The sequence below is a fragment of the Psammomys obesus genome, unplaced genomic scaffold (assembly GCF_907164565.1).
Source record: "Psammomys obesus unplaced genomic scaffold, mPsaObe1.curated_primary_1811, whole genome shotgun sequence".
Classification (NCBI taxonomy): domain Eukaryota; kingdom Metazoa; phylum Chordata; class Mammalia; order Rodentia; family Muridae; genus Psammomys; species Psammomys obesus.
In genome coordinates, this window is record NW_026588368.1 from 730,990 (window position 1) to 756,556 (window position 25,567).

The following is a 25,567-nucleotide window of genomic DNA, read 5'->3' on the forward strand; positions in this document are numbered from 1 at the left end:
GTGTGTGTGTGTGTGTGTGTGTGTGTGTGTGTGTGTGTGTGTGTGTGTGTGTTTTGGTCTCTCTTCCTCTTATAAAATAACCAGTATTTAATCACAGGGACTCCGCCCTAATGGCCTTATCTAATCTTAATCACTGTCCATAAGCCCAGCCTCCAACAGTCAGATTAAGTTTCCACCCTCTTCCACTTCATATAAAGATTAAAACTTAACACTTGAACCCTTGAAAGACATACTCAAAACAGAGCAATCATGTTTTGCAATCTTTTCTAAAAGATCAGTTAGAAGCAAGATTTACCTAAAGCTCTGAGTAAATACAATCTGTACTACAGTTCAATGTATCCTACTTCTACTTCTGTGTTGGGCCCTCACTTCGGTAAATGGTTTGAATACATTCCTTGTATTCAAGGTAGCTCAATAACTCAGCTCCTATGGGCTGAAGTACTTCGTGAGAAGGCTGCATGCAATCTCAGCACAGAACTTTTTAATCTCATGGTAAAATCAATGCCATGCTAAGGACTCAGCTTGTTATACATGAAATTTTGTTAAAAATAAAAGAACTGTGGAGCTGAGGAGTTTAGAGGACTGACTGTTCTTTGTAAGGGCTCAGGTTCAATTCCTAGCACCCACAGTGACTCACAGCCTTCCAGAACTATAGTACTAGGACTCCGGCGCCCTCTTCTGTTTTCTGTGAGCACTGCATCACAATGTGCAAGAGCATGCATGCAGACAAAACACCAATACACATAAAATAAAAATAAAGAGAAAAAAAAAGAAATAATTGGGTCATTAACATGGCTCAGCAAGTAAAGGTACTTGCTGAACAAACCTGATCACCTGAGGTACATACCCAGAACATACTTAAAGGTGGAAAGAGTAATAGTTAAATAAATAGAATTAAAGAGAAACTGGGAAAACATTTAAAAACAAGACATAAACAAAAGCAAGAGAGATTTTTTTCCAAAGGCAAATAGGAAGACATTGGAATCAGACACAAAAGGAGCTTCTGTAGCAGTAACCTACAAGCTTCATTACACTTTCACTGCATAATCGAAAGAAAACACAACCAAGAAAATAAGTGAAAGAAAATCTATGCCTACACACACTATAGTAAGACTGCAGAGTGCTAGGGAGAAAGAGAATATATAAAAGAATTAGTGAGATAGAAAGATCACCACCAAAGTCAGCTGACAAGAAACTTCCCACAGCAACAATGGGTACACAAACACACCAGGATTCAATGTGTTAGAGAGTGATGCCTATCACCTCTCAAGAACAAAAATTAAATAGAATGTTTATGGGCTTTTTAAAATTACTGAAAAATTGCATTTCAACATAAATCCAGAGAGAAGATATTTACCAACACACATGACAGACATCAAATAAGCATCCAAAATTTATAAAGAATGCCCAATGTTCAATTTTAGACAAGATGGCCCATTACAAACATAGAAATGAGAAGCCAAGGAAATATATGCTGATATCACATTTATATTTTATATATGATATATTCTCAACGAACCTGACAATTGGCCATAATGTCATGTACTTATAGTCACAGGTACAAGCGACACTGAGGAAGGCAACAAACATAAGAAAGTCTGAAGTCACCAAGCAGTGATGAGACATAGAAATTTTCATAACATTTAGAGAGCTTTAAATTCATATGGCTATTTTGGAAAATAAAATTGTATTATCTTAAATATATCATTTGCATACTTTATAATACAGAAATTCTGCAAAGATAACCCTTGCGTATATGTAAATAAAACATGTACATTGAATTGAGCGTAATGACACTAGCCTATAATTATAGCACTAGGATGGCTGAGGAAGGAGGATTGCTGCAAGTTTAAGGCCAGCCTAGGCTACATAAGCAAGACCTTATCTCAAAAAAAAAAAAAAAAACTTTACAGTAATGCTGATAGTGCACTCATAGTAACAAAAATCAGTGATTCAAACAGCTGTCACCATATGAGTAGATTCATAATCTGTAGCAAACTCAGAGAATGATCAGAAGGAGATGGAATCACATGTGAGATTTTAATGAGGTGGTGTTGTAGGTTCTGGCTGTGTCCAGTGGTAAAGAGACAAGTCTACCCCTATGAAAGTCACAGTTTTAAGTCAGGAGTAAGGAAGAGGCAGAAAAGAAACACTTGGGCATCTGTGCTGAGCATCTATTCACTTAGGTAGGTCATTTCTGTGATATGTTAGAAAGGCAAAGGTAGTGCTAAAAACAAGATAAGGAGTAAAGAGACCAGGAGTTCCAGCAGTGGGGCACATGCAGGGACAGGAAAACAGCATCAAATAAGAGAGAAGGCTCATTGAGAAGGTAAAATGTTACCAAAATTTATTTAGGTTTTGTTGGTGTTCTTTGGTTTTTGATTTTTGTTTTGGTTTGGGTTGGGTTTTTTGTTTTTTTTTTTTTTTTTTTTTTTTTTTTTTTTTTTTTTTTTTTTTTTGTTTTTTTTTTTTTGGATTTTTGAGATAGGGTTTCTGTATTTTAGCCTTAGCTTTCCTGGAACGTACTCTGTACACGAGGCTGGCCTCGAACTCTCAGAGATCTGCCTGCCTCTGCCTCCCAAGTGCTGGGATTAAAGGTGTACACTACCACCACCTGGCCAAAAATTGTAATGAAGGAAGTAGACATATGTATACAGATTGGGTATTCCTAATCCTAGAAGCCAAAATCCATAAGGCCTTGAAGTTTTTGAGTATTATAATATGAAAAATTCCATAGCTAACGTCATTGAACAGGTTGCAGTCAAAACATAGGTTCGCTAAAATACTGTAGAAAGGTGTTTTCAGCTGCTCTGCTCATAGTGCCATACATCTAAGATCCCTGACTTAGAAGGTCAAAGCTGGAGAAACCCAAGTTCAAGGTCAGCCTGGGCTACATAATGAGATGTGACTTTAAAAATAGGATGAACCTACTAAAATCTGTACATCTAAAGAAACTAATCAAGAGAGAGGACCCTGACTAAAATGTTCAATCCCCATCCTGAAAGGCAAAGAGGATGGACATCAGAAGAAGAAAACAGGAAACAAGCTAGGAACCTGCCACAGAGGTCCTCTGAAAGCCTCTGCCCTGCAGACTATCAAAGCAGATGCTGAGACTTATGGCCAACTGTTGGGCAGAGTGCATGGAATCTTATGTAAGAAGTAGGAAATAATAAGAGCTGGAGAGGACAGGAACCACTCAAGGAGAGCAACAGAACCAGAAAATTTGAACACAGGAAACTTTCCAGAGACTCATACTCCCACAAAGGACTATTCATGGAGATAACCTAGAACCCCTGCACAGATGTAGCACATGACAGTTAAGTGTCCAAGTGGGTTACATAGTAATGGGAAAAGGGACTGCCTCTGACATAATCTGATTGGCCTGCTCTTTGGTCATCTCCCGCTGAGGGGGGAGCAGCCTTACCAGGCCACAGAAGATGACAATGCAGCCACTCCTGATGTGATCTGATAGACTAAGATCAGAAGGAAGGAGAAGAGGACCTCCCCTATCAGTGGACTTGGGGAGGGGCATTCGTGAAGAAGGGGGAGGGAAGGTGGGATTGGGAGGGGAGGAGGGAAGGGCTTATGGGGGGATACAAAGTGAATAAAGTGTAATTAATAAAAAAAAAAAGAATCTTAAAAAAAAATCCAAAGGCTCAGTAGCTCAGACATGGCTTGCCTAGCTTGTACAAAGCCTTGGGTTGATCCCTATCACCACCTTCAGGCTGTGTATATAAAATATCAAAGCAGAACCTGTTTTGCTTTCACAGCACTTTCAAGACTAACTATATAGTAAGACCCTTTCTCCAAAAAGGGGAAGGGGAAGGGAGTGTAGATCACTGGTAAAGTGTATTCCCAGCATGCACAGAGCCCTGAATTTGAATCCCAGTACTGAAGATGTGAATACAGTGGAATACAGATTTCATGTTTACAGACTTGTGTCTCTATATGTTCCCCCAAGACCAAGATACCTTACTTTGTATTTGCAACTATTCTAGAGAGTAATTTTTAATCTGAAATTTAAAGTACATATACTCACAAGTATTTCAGATAATAGAATATTTAAGCCTGTGTTTCACATGAGGGAAAGAAAGAGATCAAGAAACTTCAAGAAGAAAAAAAAAAGTCAAGATGACTTCATAAATTTTGGCTTGAGAAACAGAGCATGGAGCTGCCTCAGCTGAACTGGAAAAAGCCATAAGTAAAGGAGCTTATAGGGAGGGCCAGGACACTAGGTTGAAGGGCTATTGAACTTCCAGTAAGGGTATCAAGCAAGCAGTAGAACATGCCTATTTGTTTATTATTCAAGATGTAATTCTAAAGCCAGAGAGATAGCTCATTGGTAACATGCACAAAGCTCTGGAGAGAAGGATTCAAAAGAAAGTTAAAATGTATGCCAAAGCAAAGCCAATATTAATTCAGTGGGGTTTATTTTAATTTTTAATTAAATTTTACTTTCATTTATATTATCGTCTGTGTATTATGTTTGCGTATGCGTATCACATGGGCCATAGTGCTCATGTAAAAGTCAGGGGACAACCTTCAAGGGTCCATTTGTTTCTTCCAATATGAGCTCTAGGGATCAAACTTGAGTTGTTAGGTTTACATGGCACTTTTACTTGCAAAGCCATCTTGCTTAACCAATCCAGCAAGTTTTTTATACCTAACAGGACCAGATGAATTTGAAAGGAGTGACTTTCATAAAGATGAACACAATAAAAAACAAAACTGTAGACACATACACAGAGAGAGAGAGAGAAGAGGAGGAGCTAGAAGACACCTCTAATTTTTTGCAGTTCTATCTAAAATATGTAGTAAAATTCAGATGAGCACTCTGTTAGTCCCAGAAGGACATATTTGGATTTTGAGGTAGCCGATTTTCTGAGGATTTCCCAATTGTTTCTCATATTATTTCCTGCTATCTCTTTCTGCTTGCAAGCTACAATAGTGGGGGATTCTTTCAACTACATAAATAAATAAAAGAAATTCTGCAGGAAATTGCAACATGGAGAATTCCAAAAAGTTATCCACATGTGGATTTTTATTGGCCCTGATCATGCTTTAGAAGGAAATGACTATTACTTTGCCAAGCTGCTTAGCACAATTATGAAGGAGAGGGGAACGCTGCTGGAATGACTTGCTGAGAGACTGGACTGATTACATGGTATTTTATTTGCATTACATTAAATCCAGAGCACTTCTTAAAGCATGCTGAAAACCAAATGTAGAGCCAAGGTACACTGCATGACATCAGTGGGATGTGCTCAGTGTCTAAGAGGTGAAAAGGAACCCTAGCAGCTCCTCCTGTTCATTAATTTATAGAAAGGACCAGTGAACCACAGAGTCGCCTGTACAAGGCTCCCATGGTAGAATTGTGTCACAAACCTACCTTTTGTTTCATGTGTGCATGCATAAGTTCATATATGTGCACAAGCATGCATATTTATAGAGTGCATGTGTGTGTGCATGCATGTGAAAGATAGAGGACAACCTCCATGTCATCCTCATGAACACTGTCAACCATATTCAAAACAGGTTCTCCCACTAGCTTGGAGCTTGTCAATTAGACTAAACTGGCTGGTCGATGAGCCCCAGGTTCCTGTGGTCTCTGCCTTCCAGTTCTGGGATGCCAAGCACAAACCACAGAATGCCCAGCACCTTTTCAGGGCCCCTTGGGATTGAACTCAGGCTTGCAAGGCAAGCACTTTACTGACTAAGAAATCATCCCAGCTCAAATCCACTTTTTCTGATAGCCAGATCAGTGAGTGTGGCTTTATCCACAGGTTACTGTTTCCATGTATCACAGAGACTGAGAAATTGTTTATTTTCCATATCCCTTTGCAGGGTTTTTTCCGAAGAACCATCCGATTGAAGCTTATTTATGATAGGTGTGATCTTAACTGTCGGATCCACAAAAAAAGCAGAAATAAATGTCAGTACTGCCGGTTTCAGAAGTGCCTTGCTGTGGGGATGTCTCACAATGGTAAGTGGATACTGAGAACCATGTATATACCTTGTAACTCTCATGGCCAATGCTAGGTCCAGGTCAGTAGGCACTAGGACAAGTAATGGAATTGGTACAATTCTTTTAAAAAACAAGTTTCAAAATCATCCTGATAAGAGCTTCTCCAGCAACTTTCAGCTTTTCAATAGAATACTCCATTTGGCTGGGCATCTGCAATGACTTGAGAAAAACTTATGTCTTAACACAAATGTAATGATGATCATGATATTTAGGTTGCTTTGAAATCTTTTTTTTAAAACAGTTTAAAAACAGAACTATAATGACATGTGATGTAGTTTCTGCTTTAAGAATATGATGAATGTCTCTGATGCTAGGAGTATCAGAGTTAAGTAGCACATCAGAATTTGGGTTCATGTATTTTCTTGTTGGTCTTTACCATGCAAAGATGAGCACAGCACTATCCTTGACTTCAGAGAACACATAGACTTGTAGAAAAAAGACACAAATATTTGGAATTCCCACAAAAGTTCAGTGCTACACAAATGCAAGAGGATAAAACTTCACATTTTTAAAGACTATTTAAATTCAAATTTACAGAGCATAGCCTGAAAAGGAGTGTTTTTTTAGTACATATAAGATCCCAGCATTTTTTTTTCAAAAAATGACTTTTTTGGCTTCAAAGAAATAATAGAGAAGACCCATGTGTTCATGAGCTGTGGCACTCATATTAATCATAGAAGATCTATGCCTATTAAAAACAAATTCTTTATTACCATTTGGTTCTGATTGGTCGACTGGCCCACAGAACTAATTTTAGCTGTAAGTTAGTGTTTGTCAAGTCTTAGTTAATTATTTTTTTAAAAATTCTTATGAGTTCAAGAACTAATATATTCTAAAGCTATCAAATTAAGTCCAAGTTTTATTTCATTTGATATCCAATTTTTTCTCCCTTTCTCCCTCCCTCCCTCTTTCCTTCCTTTCTCCTCTTTTCTCTCTCTCATGCAGGAGATCAAAATCAATGCTTTGTGCATACTAAGTATGCACTTTACCACTGAGCTACACCCCAGTTCCGATCTTTATTTTCTTTTGCTTTCATCTCTCGAAAAACTGATCTGGTAAGAAGATAATCTTTGAACTTAGTGTTCATCTATGTGGACTCTAATATATCTGTAAGGATTAAATTTGTATCCCATCATGAAGATGTTTGTTTCTCACAGTGAGAACCATCAAGATGCTTGTCAATGACCAGTTGGTTGATACTCTACCCTTTGAAAGCAGTAAAAGCTATAGTTGTTATTATGGGCCAGTTCCTTTAAAGGCAAGAGCACATTATGAATAGAGCTATCAACAGCACTGGACAGAAAGGGAATTTGGTCCAACTTTCCTCAACATTTGACCACATCTGCTTTGTAGCAATGTACAACTGCAGTCATTGATTGCAAAATAATTTGCTGGTTTAATTCCATCAATTTCCTTTTTATTTTGAACCTCATAAAACATAAGACCAAGTTTTCAAGCCAAGAGCTTTATTTTAGTTGATGCAATCAAGTTGCAGCAAACTTATTTCATCTTTATGAAGAAATCATTGACTTTGAGGTCATTATCATCAAGATAGTCTAGGAAAACATGCCAGTAGTGCTTTTAATGCTATTTGGGTTTTGCCTATTTAAAAATTTGTCATATTCATATTCATATGAAATATAGTTCCTAGCACTTACAGGCACTACAACATTGATGTAAAACATATTTCCTGTGGTTTGCAAGCAAGCACACCTCACATGAAATGTATCTCCCATTTCTTAGCATTTGCAGGTAGATAAATAGTATTTAAGCTATAAGCTGGGAGTGTAGCTCACTGCAGAGCTTAGCATGCATAAGACCCCAAAGTCCCAGTACCCTTCCTCTCAAAAATTTAACCTGTGTAATATGGATAGTATAATTTTCTCTACCCAGAAAAGTCAAAGAAAGCTACCATGCAGTTGACAATAAAGTAAGTCATCATTTGACTGTACTTAAAAGTTAACTTGCAGCCAGTGGTAGTGGTGATCACCTTTAATCCCAGCACTCAGAGATACAGAAGCAGGTGGATCTCTGTGAGTTTGAGGCCAGCCTGGCCTAAGACAGAGCTCCAGGACAACCAAGGCTACACAGAGAAACCCTGTGTTGAAAAAAAGTTAACTTGCACTCAGGAAGCAGGAGCAGGTTGTTCTCCATGAGTTCAAGGTCAGTCTGGTCTGCATAGCAAGTTCTAAGCCAGGCCATGACAACATAGTGAGAGCTTGTCACAAAAGCAAACAAACGAAACCAACTAAACAAACAAACAAAAACACAGTCCACTTATCTACCTAGAGGGGGACAATCTGAACAGCATGTTAGTTTTTCTTGCAAACACAAGGACCAATGGGAGTTAAATGTCTTGGTGTCAGAGACCTAAGCAGCTCAAGCATGAAAAGACTTAAAGGGGACTAACAAAATTCCTTCTCAGAGATTTTCAGATAACTGTGTTTGTTTCACAGGAAAGAAAACATCCATATAGTCTGCACATAGGAAGGGAATCTGCAGTGGGCTTTAATCAAGTCCTGATGAGGAAACATTTCTGAATACAAAATTTTCTGAGTGGTTGTGGTCACACTAGCCAATGTGAGCTATCAGTATGAGGCTTCCATCCGTATAAAATGACTTTTTAAGTTACCAAAGGAGACATCCTGTGCATGTCTATGCATTCTATCATATAAGTTTTCAGTGATTACAAGAATGAACTCCCCAGAGCCAACCTGCCCAAATAAGTGTTGCTTTATTCTTACTTTTATTTTTATTTTATCTGTTTTATTTGAAAATAAGGTCTCACAATGTAGCCCAATTTGACCTGGATCTCACGATACTCCTGTCTCACCCTCTCACATGCAGGGGTTACAGACATGTGCTAGGCTCTATGTTACTTTCTTCCTGTTTTTTTGTTTTTGGATTGTTTTGTTTTGTTTTGTTTTGTTTTTTCCTCTTAACATGTTTAGATTCAATGTCAGAAATGCCCGTGCAGCTTTGAAGGGAGATTCTGCAGTGGCCTTCACAGAAACTGAAAGGCCCCGGAGAATAATGCCAACCATCACTGAAGCCAGTGATCACTAAGTCCTTTCAGAGTTGACAATTATCTCACTAATTATAATGATAAACATAACTTACTGAATTCTTCACTTTCCAACCAGCTAGTCCATACATTTTACTAGACAACATTACAGTCTTCCAAACATGTAGGTATCTGATATGACAATTGCCTAAATTTGAAAGTTTCCACCTGTTTGGGTGCCATGAAAACATAATTTGTGTGCCTGAATCAAGTCTGTGTATGTTATCAGCTGCTCATCACTTTAAGGCACTTAGTTTAATGGCTGTGTGATAATGCAAAGCTACATTAAAACCTAAAGCAGTCTGCCTAAAAAGTGCTCATGGTCCATTTCAACTTTCTGTCATTAAAGGCTGAGTCAGGTGTGGTGGTATATACTTGTAACTCCAGACTCAAGAAGCTGAGGCAGGAGGATTGCCATGAGTTCAAACCCAGCCTAGGCTACAGTGTAAGACCCTGTCTCAAGACAAACAAGCAAGCAAAAAATAACCAAACCAAAAGAGAGTTTATTTTTAGCTTACAGTATTGGAGGTTCTAAGCCATAGTCATTTGGCCCTGTTGCCTGTAATGAAACAACTCATCCTTGAGGGAGTGCAAAAGAGAAAGAGAAGGACTGAGACACACCCTCAAGGATCTTCCACCTCTGAAAGGTTTTACCACCTCCCAAGAGCAGTCACGCTTGAACATTTGGGTCTTAGGAAGATACTCTAGAACCAAATGGCAGCATATAGCTGAAGCTTTTCAGGTAGAACTTTCAGTTCTGTTGTGCCACAGATTAGATGCTATAGAAGGATGCACGTTTAGCATACTTATTGCTGGAAACTAGATTGTTTCTCAAATGCCCATCACTAGCATGAACTAGAAAAAAAAAAAAAAAACACTACAGGTTTTCCTATAAGTAACCAAGAGATACATATGTTCCAATTATTTTGATCATTTAATGATCCATCATTGTTTCTAGTCCCACAGATTGCTTACATATCTTTTGCATTACTGAGCTCGATCAATTTGATGCCCTATCTAAACCACTTTTAGAGCTCAAAATGGAGTGTTAATATATATAAAAGCCTAGCTCCTAGGGAACTCAGAGTGTATAACTTGTGGAAAATCTGGAAAGGCATTTTTGTTGCTCCTTCAATCAAATGGATACTTGTACATATTTCTTTACCTTTTAAAACCATAATTTTTGTTGGAAAGACCTGCTATCACATCTCCAGTATTTACCATAAAAAACCATTTAGTCATAAAGCATTTTGAAGCATGAATATTTCATACTCAGAGCTACTTTTTACATATAAACTAAATAATAGTGGTTTAGGATACATATTTCTAAAAAAATAATCTAAAGTAGAAAAGAATTAGGTTGTTCTACTAATGAGTCATTCAGTCAGGTTTTCCTATAACATTGAAGACTGATAATTATGTTTTTTTGTACATTTAAAAGGTAGTGAAAGCTTTGTTGATCATGATGTCCTATGATACAGATGATGTGGGGGTTTTCCTTATTGAAGATAAAAAGCTGACAACTTTAAAAATAGTTTTTCAGTGGTTTCATAAAAATCTGAAGGGAAAAGAGGGTTTCACAATTTTTTGTGGCACTCAGCATTGTCTGAGGTAGTTGTCCCAATGCCTGGCAAACAGTGGCCCTAGTATATATCATGAAAGCCTAAATGACGGATTTAAGCTTTATTACTTTAAAAAAAAAATCTTTGCTGTAGTTTAAATCTGAAATGAGCCCAAAGTCCCCATGTTGAAGGGTTGCTTGCCAGTGCCTGGTGCTCTTGGGAGGCAGTAGGATCCAGTTAGGTCATTGGGGTGTGCCCTTGAAGGAGATGTGAGGCCCTGGCCCCATTCTGCCTCTCCTTGCTTCCTGGGCAGCATGCAGTGAACAGGCCTTTTCTGACACACAGTGTATCACTGCATAGAAAAAAAAAAAAAAAAAAAAAACAGAGCAATCAAGCATTATCATCTTTGTGGTTGAAGGAAAAGGTGACGACAGTCCTAATGCACAAAGCACTTCTGTTACTAACTCTGTGGTAGTCATGATCTTTCTCCAGGGGCCCTGCCTCTTCTATTCTTGTCCCCTTTCCACTTAGACTTCAAGAAAGCTGTGTCTTGCTGTTCCTGGAAATGGTCTCTATACTTGCAAACATTGTTGCCTCTGGATCCTGTCCCTCTGTTCCCTATCAGATTCCTACTTGATATTCAAGGTCCTGAACACATGTCTTTTCTGATTCCTTGTTCTTCAAAGTAGTTTGTGCCTTCCCAGTACACCATGTTCTACTGAGACAGACACACAGAGAGAGAGATACAGACACATGGGAGAAGAGAGAAAGAGTAATATGTATTTCAATGGTCATACCACTAGCATCTATGTCTTGTGTGATTTACATGCAACAAACATGTACAAATAGAAAACTTGACCAGAAGACACATCTTTACTGTTAAAAGCCTACTATAACTGTAAACCTCTCCCTTAAAAATTGAAAGAAAAAATGTTGTTGGATCAGACTTTATTCTTCTATTTGCCTGATTTATTATCTTGAAAATATATTTTAATATGCCTTTGTAATTAAGTAGTATCTGCCCTCAACACACCTATAGTCAGGTAGGTATTGTGAAAATGTCAGTTTACTATGTTTTAGCATGATAATCAGATCTGAAAAACAAGATATTTAATTATTCCACATGTCTAAGGTTTATTGCTCAATAATATCAGCACTAAATTTAAAGTTATGAATCTGTCATGTGCTAATATTATATGAGTATATTGTAATTCTATCATGTATATGCTAATATATCTTTTAAGAAATTAGTGAGCTCCTCTCAGATCTAGTCTTCCTGAAGGGACCTACCAATTCTCATAATTTGTTTTGAAGCTCAGATATATTTCTTTAGGTGATTTTTTTTTTTCTTTTTTGGTGCCAGAGATCAAACCTGCTGAGGACATGCTCTTCGACTGGGCTGTAACAACTTACCCTCTGTGGGTGACTACCCTAAATATAAAAATTGAAGTTGCTGCCTGTGACAAGTGCTACAACAGGCAGAATTTGCCTTTTTTTTTTTTTAAGCCTTAAATACGGGACAAACATTGCTTTAAAAACAAAAGCAAAGTGTATTCCCAAGTACTGTGAGTACAGTGTGGTTAGAGCTTTGTAGTGTTTTAGAGCTAAATATAGAGATAAGAAGCAATCTTGAGACGTCGTTTCCTTGTTCCTCTTCTGCAGATAAAGCAATCAGGGACCACAGATATTACATAGTTTTCTGTAAACCATATAGCTGGTTTATCATAGAGAAGAAATCAGAAAGTTGATTTCCTGATGACAGTGACGGCAGTGTTAATTCTACTGCCATCCAAGAAGCTAGACATTCTCTCAGTATCTCAGAGTAACAGAGAATATTTTCCTTTTGTCTTTGGAAATTAATCATTCCTGGTAAAATTGAGAATATACATTCAGACACACACACATATATTTAGAATTTGGGTTTTTTTAATTTTTTATTTATTACAATTTATTCACTTTGTATCTCAGCTGTAGCCCCCTTCCTCAGCCCCTCCCAACCCTGCCCTCCTTCCCTCTTCTCCTCCCATGCCCCTTCCCCAGTCTACTGATAGGAAAGGTCCTCCTCCCCTTCCATCTGACCCTAGTCTATCAGGTCTCATCAGGACTGGCTGCATCATCTTCCTCTGTGGCCTGGTAAGGCTGCTCCGCCCTCAAGGGGAGGTGATCAAAGAGCCAGCCACTGAGATCATGTCAGAGACAGCCCCTGTTCCCATTATTAGGGAACCCACTTAGAGACTGAGCTGCCATGGTCTACATCTGTGCAGGGGTTCTAGGTTATCGCCATGAATGGTCGTTGGCTGGAGTATCAGTCTTAGAAAAGACCCCTGTGCCCAGATTGTTTGGTTCTGTTACTCTCCTTGTGGAGCTCCAGTCCCCTCCAGGTCCTTCTATCTCCTCCTTCTTTCATTAGATTCCCTGAATTCTGCCCAAAGTTTGCCTATGAGTCTAAGCATCTTCTTTAAGTCTTTCAGATACCCTCTGTGGGTAGGTTCTTGTCTTGTTCCTTGTTTTCACCCTCTTCCAATGTCTATCCCATTTGCCTTTCTGAATGAGGATTGAGCATCTTACTCAGGGTCCTCCTTCTTGTTTAGCTTCTTTAGGTGTACAGATTTTAGTATTATTATCCTATATTATATATCTACCACTTATAAGTGAGTATATACCATGTGTGTTTTTCTGCTTCTGGGATACCTCACTCAGGATGAGTTCCCACCATTTGCCTGCAAATTTCATTATTTCCTTGTTTTTAACTGCTGAGTAGTATTCTATTGTGTAAATGTACATAATATTTGTATCCATTCCTCAACTGAGAGACATCTGGTTGTTTCCAGATTCTGCCTATTATGAATAAAGCTGCTACAAACATGGTTGAGCAAATGTCCTTGTTGTATACTTGAGCATATTTTGGATATATGCCTATGAGTGGTATAGCAGGATCTTGAGGTAGCATTATTCCTAATTGTCTGAGAAAGCTCCAGATTGATTTCCAACGTGGTTGTACAAGTCTACATTCCCACCAGCAATGGAGGAGGATTTCCGTTTTTCCACATCCTCTCCAGAATATGTTGTCACTTGAGTTTTTTACCTTAGCCATTCTGATGGGTGGAAGGTGAAATCTCAGGGTCATTTTGATTTGCATTTTCCTGATGACTAATGATGTTGAGCTTTTCTTTAAGTGTTTCTCTGCCATTCGACATTCCTCTATTGAGAATTCTCTGTTTAGCTCTGTACCCCATTTTTTAATTGGATTGCTTGATTTGTTGTTTAACTTCTTGAGTTCTTTATATATTCTGGATATTAGCCCTCTGTCAGATATAGGGTTGGTGAAGATTCTTTCTCAGTCTGTAGGCTATCATTTTGTTCTGACAATGGTGTCCTTTGCTTTATAGAAGCTTTTCGGTTTCATGAGATCCCATTTATTGGTTGTTGATCTTAAAGCCTGTGCTGTTGGTGTTCTGTTCAGGAAGTTATCTCCTGTGCCAATGAGTTCAAGGCTCTTCTCTACTTTTTCTTCTAACAGGTTATAGTGTGTCTGGTTTTATGTTGAGGTCTTTGATCCACTTGGACTTTAGTTTTGTGCAGGGTGATAAGTATGGATCTACTTGCATTTTTCTACATGTAAATATCCAGTCAGACCAGCACCATTTGTTGAAGATGCTATCTTTTTTCCATTTTGGCTCTTTGTAAAAAATCAGGTATCCATAAGTGTGTGGGTTTATTTCTGTGTCTTCTATTTGATTCCATTGATCCACCAGCCTGTTTCTATGCCAGTACCATGCAGTTTTTATTACTGTTGCTCTATAGTACAGCTTGAGAACAGGGATGGAGATACCTCCAGAAAATCTTTTCTTGTAGAGGATTGTTTTAGTGATTCTGGGTTTCTTGTTATTCCATATGAAATTGAGATTTTTTTTTCTTTCAAGGTCTGTAAAGAATTGTGTTGTTATATTCATAATATATATGTTTCCTAGCCCTCAATATATAATGTCCATCTTTGATCCTAAACTTTAACTTCAACCTTCTAGGAAATAACTGCTCCAACTTCCATGACTTCCTCTGACTTGAAAGGTGGGAACTGGGCTGGTAATTTAGTTCCCTGATAGAACACTTGCCTAGCATGTACCAGGCCCTGGGTTCCATCCTTAGCAAATCTTAAAAATAATTTTTTTAAATAATAAAATATATCTCCAAAAAAAAGTTACAATAAATAATGTTTCCTGCAGATGCCTCCTAGAATCGCTTTCTCAACTGAAAGATTTTCCTGTAATGTTACTAAAAGTTTTTATTTTCGAGTTATTTATACACATTGAACTCAGCTTAATAATTTCTCTACATGTTTTGAGAAGCTACATTATTTTAACTTTTTATTGTTTTATGTAATAAATTGTTAATATTCAAAAAATAAATTTTAAAAAATTACTTAACTAAAAACACCAGTCCTTAACAAGTTAAAAAGGTTAGGAGACCAACAGATAAAATTGAACCTGAAGGTTAATGAAACAGCTCAGCAGGTAAAGGAGCTGACCACCAAGCCTGACAACTTGAGTTCCATCCCCAGGACTTACATAGCAGAAGACAAGAAACAGCTCCCACAAATTGTCCTCTGACCGCCCTTCCATACAGTCAACTTACATACATATATGCAAACTAAATAAATGTCTTTTTAATTAACCAGAGTTTAGGACAGTGTCTAACATATAAGAGTCACTTAATAATTATTCAGGTAAAGAGACAGTGTGGGGTGGTCTGTGAAACAGTAGATGATTCTAGCTATGTAAAAAATTTTTTCCAAATTTTATTTCACAAATTCTGTGGGTGTTTTTTTGTTTTGTTTTTTGTTTTGTTTTGTTTTATTATTTGCCATGCTGGGGAGCAAACGCAAGGCTTCAAGGCTTCATCATCTTCATCATGCATGTTAGGAAACCACTCTACCACTGATCCATATGCCCAGCCCACAACTTCTTCATCTTTTTATATGTCATAACTTTTATTTTTTCTCATGTAAACTTCCCAATGTACATATTGACTCATCTTTTATCTATTTTTTAAACATGATATTTTTAAATTTAATTTTTCACACATTCATTGTATAATCTCTGTATTTTGTGACACCCAGGAGCAAAGATAAAACCTCATATTCATATAGCTTCTGTTCTAGCAGAATAATTAATGTAAACCCATTAGAAATATTGTAATAACATCACACACTAACTAATGTATGCATACAAGAAAACCTAGCATCTAGGAAGTTTTTTTTCAAACCCCAGGTTGAGATTATATATGTGTGTGTGTGTGTGTGTGTGTGTGTGTGTGTGTGTGTGTGTGTGTGTAGCAAGTGGTTCCCATGTGTTCTCCTCCCTTTTCCTCCACATTGCTCAAAGGACAACCAAGCAAATGATTAGTTTGGGTGAAAGAGGTGGTAGTTAAGAATGACTTTGCAGAGGATTATACAAGGATCTTCTACATATTGTTAAATTGTTATTCTGCATATATTAATTAACTGGTATAATTGTAGCACTTTCATATATGCATATCATATTTACCCCCATTACCTTTCTTTGTCCCTTTCCTCTTCCAAACTAGCTATACCCCCTTCTATTTTTATGTTGTAGTCATTATCATCCTTTTTCCTATTCTTCTTCCTCTTCCCCCTCCCCCCTTTTTTTTATTTTGTGACCTAATCAGTTTACTTAGGATAACATACAGAAGCATGTGTGAGAGGTTATTTACAGGAGCTTAGGCAACTCACCAGTGGCCACACAACTGAAGAAAATGCCTCTGCCTCCTCCAGCGAGCATTAACTATCTGTAGATTCTCAGGAGCCTGGGGCCCTGTTGAGCATTCTCCATTTCATGATGAACATGTGTTTTCTTCACTTTATTTCAAAATGTTCTACAAGTATTTAATATGTGCCCAGCAATATGCTAAAGGCTGAGTGTAATGAACCAAACTCCTGTCTTCATGTAGACTGTAGATCAGGGAAGAAAGGAAAACATTGTAGTCGACCACTGTGGTCAGAGCTATAAGAAACAAGAGAGTAGTGTCAAGGTCACAGACTGAGGGATCTGGGGACCAGGTGGGAGGGCCCCTCAGAAAGCAAACATTCTCTGTCCCAGTGCAGCAAAATAATGAAGAAAATAATGAAGAGGAATGCTGCAATTTTGACTAAAAAAATGATAATTGTTTTAAGATTTCCATTTGAAGGGGTCATGTGCAAAGGTTATATTTATCAAAAGTATCTAAACAAATGCTGATTTAATGTAAACTGAAAGGCAAGCATCTTTCCCTCTAACTCCAAGCAAGATCTTCAATGAGGCCCCTGGAATGCAGTAGTTTTTTTAGTTATAAAGTATAAGGCCAACGTGAGATGAATTTATACATTTGAGATTGTCTTTTCTCTACAAAATTCAGCTGGGCATGCTAGTGACCTGTAATACTACCACTAGGGAGGCTGGTGCAGCAGAGTTTCAAGTTCTGGGCCACTTTGTGATTTGCAGAAAGACCTAGTCTCAAAAAATATAAAATACAATATAAAATAATAAGAGCTGAGTTGTAGCTTAGTGGTAGAACATGAGTTCAGCATGCACAAGGCCCAAGATTGAATTTCTAGCACTGAAGATTAAGTAAATAAAGTCACTGAGCAGAGGGAAATGTTCACATATGCCTTGTCTGTATAGACACACTACCTTTAGTCTAAGAATAAAAACCATCCATCTTGGGCTGGAGAGACAGATGGCTCAGCAGCTAAGAGCACTGGCTGCTCTTGCAGAGGACCTGGGTTTGATTCCCAGTACCCATATAACAGTTAACATCTGTCTGTAACTCCAATTCTAGGGGATCCAATGCCCTCTACTGGCTACCTCAGACACTAGGCACACATTGTGGTGCACAGATGCAGGCAAATTCATGCAGAGAGAGAGAGAGAGAGAGAGAGAGATTTTATGAAAAAGTTTAAACACCTCAAAGAACAAAAAAGAAGTATAAATCCTTTGGTTCTCATATTCAGCAACACTGATTGAGTGCCACCAATGCTCGAGATATAAGTGAATGTGACACAGCCTTTCCCCACAAGGAGCCTATCATCTAAGTAAAAGAGCCCATCATGTTGAGTGTCACATAGGCTAATGCATGATGTACTGCTAGGTATGGAATCCAGATATTCCACAGTGGGAAAGCAGTATACAAAGAATGCCCCTCAAGAAAGCTGGCCAAGCCTGATGACCTGAGTTTAGTGACCTGAGTCACACCTGGAGAGAACCTTCTACACATGTACTGTGGCACACACACTACTAAATAAATAAATATATTTTTATTTTAAAATTTATTTTATTTTTTATGCTTTTCCTACATGTGTGTATGTGTGCCACATACATACCTGATGCCCAAAAAAGTAAAAAGAGACTCTTAGATCCTCTAGAACTTGAGTTATTGACAGTTGTGAGCCACCAAATGGGTGCTGACAATCCAGGTCCTCTAAAAGAGCAACAAGTGCTCTTAACCACTAAGCCAACTCTCCAGCACCCCCATTTTAAATTTAGTTTATTATTTTTTTTTTAATATTTTTAAAACAACAACAAAGAATGACCCCAAAGAAGCCTTACTCAAAGTGACATTTTACAAATAATATCAGAAGGGAAACAGGCAAATTTATTTGAGTTGAAAATCTATAAACAGATTATTTTTAATTTTTTTTTTCTAGAAATGGGATGCAGGCCTTATCCATGCCAGGCAAGTGTTCTGTCCTTAAATGGCAGCTCAGCTCACATAGATTAATTCCCACCTTAGGCATTACTAGTCTCTCTTAACTCCTTCCTTTGCATTCACACTTCCTCACCCCTTGAGAGCCAACAAAGATATTGTCTTTTCTGGCAATTTCATTAAGGAATAATTCTTCAGAGTTAGGGGTAAGAACAACTTCCATCCATTAAATGTCCAAGTTCCCTGGTCTAATAGATGAAATAAATCACCATCGTTTCTTTACAACAGGAACAAGTAGCTTACACAAACTGCCTGGGAACAGAGCCTCTGTTCGTACAACTTGAACTTCTACATAGCTTCTTAATTCATGAAACACATACATGCTCCTGCCTTACCTTTGTGATGTGCAAAGGTTACCAAGATAAATAAGACAGTGTCCCTGTCTGTAGAACATTGTTCTGCAGAGGGATTAGAGGCATATAAAGCACAATTATAGTAGAGTGTGAACATTTCGATCATTGAAGTGCTCAGAGTTGGTGGAATACTGGAAGAAATAGCTGTGTTTGAAAGCCTTACAAAGAAGGAGACTTTGGATTGGGTTTTAAGGGATGGATAGGAATTGCTTCTCAATAACTTCATGTTTAAATGAATATGTATTCCTGTTTGCTAAACAGAGCCTTCCAATTTCCTAAAAAGATCATATGTTGCCATTTTAAACTGAAGAAGTAAATAATTTAATTTTCATTTGTCTGTGCTACTGTTGTGAAATAAAAACATGAGCAAAGTGATAGAGAGAAAGCAGAAGCAGCGCGGGTGGAGAGAGGAGGACTCGTACTGTGGGAAACAAGGCTAAGGAGAGCACAATGCAGAGCCATAGTAATGATCCAATGATTCATCCTGTCATTCCTCTTCCTCTGTAGCCATCAGGTTTGGGCGGATGCCACAGGCCGAGAAGGAGAAGCTGTTGGCGGAGATCTCCAGTGATATCGACCAGCTGAACCCAGAGTCTGCTGATCTCCGGGCCCTGGCAAAGCATTTGTATGACTCATACATAAAGTCCTTCCCGCTGACCAAAGCCAAGGCGAGGGCGATCTTGACAGGAAAGACAACAGACAAATCAGTTAGTTCTCTTCTGCTCTCTTCATTGCGGGGGGAGGGGACAGGGGGAGAGCTGGGGCTAGGGGTTGTTTCCTTTGACTAAATGATTTGCCTTGGTACGCATGCATATGCAGAATATAGTTCAGCTGCAGGCTGTTAAAATCTAGTGGCAGGCCTAGTCCAAAACACAGGAAATGTCTTCAAATAGGATAAGTAAACATTGTTCTGAAAAAGGAATAAGTCCTCCAAGCTGTAATTTAAAAAAAAAAAAAAAAAAAAATCTTTGAGTGTAATACAAGAGCTCATAGGTCATCTCAACACTCATGAATGAATGTGAAGCTCTCTGGTCGCAACATGTGTCTCAGTAGCCATAGGAGGCTGAGCAGGTGTGAAAAGAAGTTGGGTCCCACGTTTACCTTTCAGATTTTCCAGAGTCATTTGTCCCAGGTTCAAAGTGGGCACAAAAGTAGTTCCAGAATATCATGAGACCTATCTCCTTACATTAGTATTTAACTTTATTCCTGGGAAACTGGAGGTTTTTATAGATATATAATGCACATTACAGATCTACACTAATATAGATAGATATTATTCATTATCTTATATAATAATTCATTATTTTATTTTATTTTTAAATTCTTTATTAATTACACTTTATTTACTTTGTATCCCCCCTGTGGTTTCCTCCCTTCTCCCATCCCAATCCCTCCCTTCCTCCTCCCTCTGCACACATGCCCCTCCCCAAGTCCACTGATAGGGGATGTCTTCTTTTCCTTCCTTCTGATCCTAGTCAATTAGGTCTCATCAGGAGTGACTGCATTGAATAATTCATTATTATATGCATAAGTTCTACTTTCTGCAAGGATCTAAGCTGCCTATGCTACTCCAATGGAATTTTTATTTTATTTTATTTTGGTATTCTAAATACTGGATTGAATCCAAGGCTTCAAGCATGCTAGGTATGTGTGTGCTAGAGCTAAGCCACAACCCCAAGTTTCAAAAGGTTTCTTAGGTGCCTGGAGGTTCACTGAATGACATTGTTTAGAAAATTCATAATAGGTGAAAGTTATTGTTGAATCCAGTTTTCTAGGAAGCAGAAAGTTTCCAACATGTAGCTGAGAAGCCACATCAAAGTACATTAAGATGAAACCTAGATGCTGTTACCCAGTCCACCATCAGCTGGGAGTGTGATCTGGATCCTGTTTCTGTCCTTCAGGTTTTACAGACAGGGTCTGGCTTTGATGATATGGTTTACAGAATGTCCCTAGGCAAATAAGAGCTGCAGGTCCCATGCAGAACAGCTGGATTCAGCTCTTCAAAGACCTGTGTGTGGTCATTTACTTTTCATGGCCAGGAGAGTGAGGTGACTATTAGCTAGATATGTGTAACTCAATGGATATTCAGATTTTAGGGGGAAAAATTATCTCCTAATGTATTTTGATGATTGTCTCAAGTTCTTTCTTTCTTTTTAGTTAAATGACTTAGAGTGGAGTCAGCTAATAGTTGAGAAAAACTCACATGACAGTAAGAACAGTTGAGTTTCTCCCTGCAGGAGAGCTGATTGCTACCTTCACATCGACGATGATGATACACGGGGCCTGGGCACTACAGTTCCCAAGTATTTCACACATTCTTTACATTCCAGCCACAGGGCTATTTGAGGGCTGCTATTGTTTACTATTACCTTCATTTAAGAAGGAACTGAGTGGAGAGGCAAAAGCACATAGGAAGCTGAAGGTTCTGACTTCTAGTTGGGAGCATTCTCAGCACGCTTCTCCTAGGACCACAGAACATTGAGTCGAGTCTATCCACTAAGTACAAAAATCAGCTAGAGCAAAAGAAACACTAATGAAGATCTGTGCGTCACTAACTGACCACAGAGAACAAACTTACTTCACTCACAGGTAGAAAAGTAAAGGAAGACTGCAGAGCCGCATGACCATAGAGAGTTAACACCTGAAGGCAAATTGCAACAGCTTGCCAGGAGCAGGTGCAAGAAGGAGGATTGGAGTCTGGGATCCACAGGATTAGGCACTGGGGAAGGGGTTGCTGAAAGGCAAGGAGTCCAATAGCAGCTGGGTCAATTTTACCTAGAGCCATTCATCTTACAGGCTCTGGGTTCTTATAGCCTTACCTGAAATCCACGAAGGAAATCCTACCAATTTTGTAGTGTGTGTGTGTGTGTGTGTGTGTGTGTGTGTGTGTGTGTGTGTGTCTGTGTGTGTGTCTGTGTGTCTGTGTGTGTCTGAGTCTGTATCTGTGTGTCTGTGTGTGTCTGAGTCTGTGTCTGTGTGTGTATGTGTCTGTATGTGTGCCTGTGTGTCTGTGTGTGAGAGAAACGAGAGAAAGAAAAGGGATGGGGAGGAGACAGAGAGGGAGGGACAGAGGGACAGAGGGAGGCTAAAAAGCCTGCCTACCCTAATAGGCAAGAATTTAAATGTATATAATGGGTGGCCAATGTACTCCTATCTTTGTTCTGAAAGACACAGAACCCAAACCAGTAGAAATCACTTGGAAACCTCATCCCAACTTTTTGGCTCTAAATCACTGAGTTAAAAATAAGATAATTGGAGGTCCTTTGTGAAACAAATAGCTATTAAGCTATTTTAAAGAAGGGGCTACAAAAGCTTGATTATAGACTTCTCAAGTTCAGAGGCCAAGGGTTGTCATTTTTCCCTATCTTATGTAGGCTTGTGCTTTTCCCATAATAGTTACTCAGACTATTTGTTTAATTGAGTTAAAGACTGTTGCTTATGCCCTTTGAAATTATGGACTTTCAACAGAGGGCTTTTCACTAGCCCAATATTTGTTCATCAAACTAGACATCATTAGCAATTGGATAGTGACAGAATTGCCTTCAGTTAGGGTCTAGAAAAAGAAAAAGAGGTCCAGGCAAATATAAACAACCCATTCACGGATTATACAGAACTAAAATCAAATTGTTTGGCACTGTTCTCTTCTTATCTGGTGAAATCAGATTGAGCACCAATGGAAAGAAATAGTTCAGTAGAGAATATGGAAGAGAAACCCAAAATGTGATTTGCAGTGAGATTTGTTCTTTATCAGCATGGTCCTATTATTCATTTGATAGCATCTATCTCTGGGGTGTTATGTTATCTCTTGGCCAGGACTGTGAAAGCTAAGATTTGCATTGATAGGGAAAGTTTTGCTGAAGTGTGGCCTCTCGAGATGGTGGGGGATGTGAGAAAGTGGCTGAGGCCACGAGGAGAGAAGCCTAGGTCTCATTATACACCCAGCTTGCAGCTGATGTCATCAGCATCGGTTAGGCCAAGCCTGGGGGAGGCTGCTCAGTGTAGTGGATGACCAATTACCCAGAACCCTCGAAAAAGGAAATGATCGGACTGAAGGGGCCATTCTTTACGGTTATCTCACTGCTTAATTTAACCACAGCCTGTTAGGAACCCACCAGCTGCTGCCCTCTCAGCATTTGCCTCCAGGTCATCAGGGGCCACTCCCCCACCTAAGCTATACTTCCTTCTTCTATATCTTATTCCCTGAGGCAACTCACACCTTTCAAAACAGATAAATTAAACGTTCCTGCTCCCTTTCTATAAACTTTAACATCGTATCTTTGGGATAAGATACCAATAATTTTTCATCATTTTGCCTCCAAGAATATGGGTTAAGTATCCAGGTTAAGGAGGTGTGGGATAGAGTCACTAAAGAAATCTTAGGAGCAGTATACCTTTTTGACACCCTCTAACAGGGTGGAACCCATTCTCCCCACCACCTGCTTTCCCTCCAGTAGTTTGCTTCAGCCACAGCCCGTGCTGAAGAAATCCTGCTGATCTCTGAAACCCACAAATGTGCTGGAACTAGGGCCCCCATTTCTTGAAGGCAGTTTGATAACTGAATGGACTTTGGAAGTTCAGGATGTTTGACTATCACGCAGGTACAATGGTCACATGATCCCATGTTTGTTGATGAAAATAAACAGAGTGGTTTTCAGAAACCATTCTCAGCACCATGGCTTGTCATAAAACAATAAATAGAAAAACTCTAAGTATGCCTGCCAACTATTCACTCCATATCTGAGAGTGATGCCTTGTGAAGTCCTGGCTGCACTCTATCTACAAATAAGAAATAAAGCTTCTTATTTGTACTGTGTTGGACTTTGGGTTCCAAAGCATCATGTTGTTTAAGACAGGCACACGTAAAGTCACTGTTCTTATAACAACAAGGGCAAACTGGTGCCATCAGAAAAGTGGTTATTCTAAACAATATATGAAATACAAAACCACTGAATCATAAAGCACATGCAGAGTTGTATATTGCTGTGGAAACATTTCTGTGCCCATTTACATTTATGCTTTCTAAAATATACAGAGGCTATCACATCATACTGACTCAAATGATGGGAAAGAGGTCTTTTTAAATCCAAACAAAGCATAGTCTCTCCCTTCATCTTTGAAGGAGACTAAATGAACTGGAATATCCTCTCCTGAAGAGGAAAGTATTGAGGGAGCCCTCAGAGACAGACTCAGCAACCCTGTAGGAATAAAGCAGAAAACAGTACTGAGTAATCTCCAAGGCTGCTGAAATTAGGCTCCTGGCATGGTTGATCCATCTATCAATGGTAATAAATGAAATTCTTTTATATCGAGAGTCATCAGTAATGGCTAATGATATGACAGATCTGAACGAATATTATTCTAGGTTTGGATGTCTAACTCAGTGGTAAAAGATTTGTCAGCATATCCAAGGCTCTTGGTGCCATTCCCAGTACCAAATAATAACAATAATATTCAATACAGTTAAGAGGAAAGCACTTGGGCTTCTTTACTTATTTTTATTTTATTTATGTATTTTTTAGTTGTTGGATTGAGTTGGCCAGTACATCTATTTATCTACTGAGTAACTGTTTGGCTCAAATTGAACAGTTTATTTAAGAGCTGTGGTTATGTGCTGGTTCATTTGAGTGTGAATAATTCTTATTAAGTTTTCATTTGTTGGTCTTAAATCACTAAACTACATGGAGACATCTGACAGTCTTTCTAACTTAACTTCTTTCATGAACAGCAGTTGACTCTGGGAAATATTATTCAAAAGGCACTGCCTGAGGACCTCAGCACAGAAGAGCTTGGGTTTTAAAGTCCTGATTCTTTCCAGAAAAAGTGATTTTATTGAAAAGGGTTTAAGCCATGGAGAAAGAATTAGAAAAGAGACAGTTAGGAAGATGTACTAGTCTAGTTAGGGCTTGCTCTAGAGAGCTCTTTAACTTTGTAGAGTATCTCAGCTTTCAGTTTCTTCATACTTAGAAAGTAATGATGTGTGCTTTCAGAAGAGCTTTTCAGTTCCATGAATCCCATGTTTTTCACCGAACAAAACTGAAACACAGGAAAAAGAATAGAAAGGAAGTTGAGGAAACCAATGTACTTTGGGGTTAGCATTCACTAAATGTAGTTCATGGAGGACAAGATGTATGCATAACACTTGGAAAGCCAAGAAACACAAGAAGGCAGTAATAAAACTTAAAAGATAGGCTCTAAGAATGTAGTGCTGTTCTTTGTAAAATCTAAATATCTATAGAGAGGCCCATGAAATGAGGCCCATATTTTCCCAAGCCAGGTTTTTGTTGCTGGTTTGGTTTAGTTTGGAAACAGGGTCTCATGTAGCCCAGGCTGATCTAGAATTCATTATGTAGTCAAGGATGAACTTAAGCTCCAGATTCTCCTGTCTTTACCTCCGAAATGGTGTGATTATGAACAAGCAGTACCATGCCTAGCCTCCATCTCAGCTGTAATTCTGCACTGTTGCCATTGTGTGATTTTCTGTGAGTAGGTCAGCTACTATGCAGATATGTATGTGCCTAACTAGAGAGATCACCCAGAATCACCTGTGCTGTGTTAGTTGATCTATCTAATTTATCTCCTTAAATGGGTTGTTTTATTAGTCAAAAGAAGCTTAGTGCTTTGTGTATAATACCTTTAATGACTTACATATTAACATGCAAATGGATTACTGAGAGGCACATCCACACAGCATTACAGGCTATGATTAGCCTTTATGAACCCCAAGTTCAATCCCTAGTTCTAAAGAAAGAGAAGAAGCAAGGGTGGAAGGGTCCTTCTGTGACCAGCAAAGCTTGGTCATCGGAAA

The 25,567-nt window shown here is 38.6% G+C and overlaps 1 protein-coding gene across 6 annotated transcripts in view; it reads left to right on the forward strand.

The window, feature by feature from the left end:
* Pparg (peroxisome proliferator activated receptor gamma) overlaps nt 1-25,567 on the forward strand; it is a 131,213-nt gene that overhangs the window by 85,509 nt on the left and 20,137 nt on the right. For 5 of the 6 annotated variants that reach the window (XM_055604295.1, XM_055604296.1, XM_055604298.1 and 2 more), the window contains 2 exons: nt 5,845-5,983; nt 19,270-19,469. In XM_055604295.1, the coding sequence (XP_055460270.1) occupies nt 5,845-5,983; nt 19,270-19,469 (339 nt within the window). Of the gene's footprint in view, nt 1-5,844; nt 5,984-19,269; nt 19,470-25,567 lie in introns of those variants that run through there. The other variant, XM_055604299.1, reaches the window with a different exon arrangement.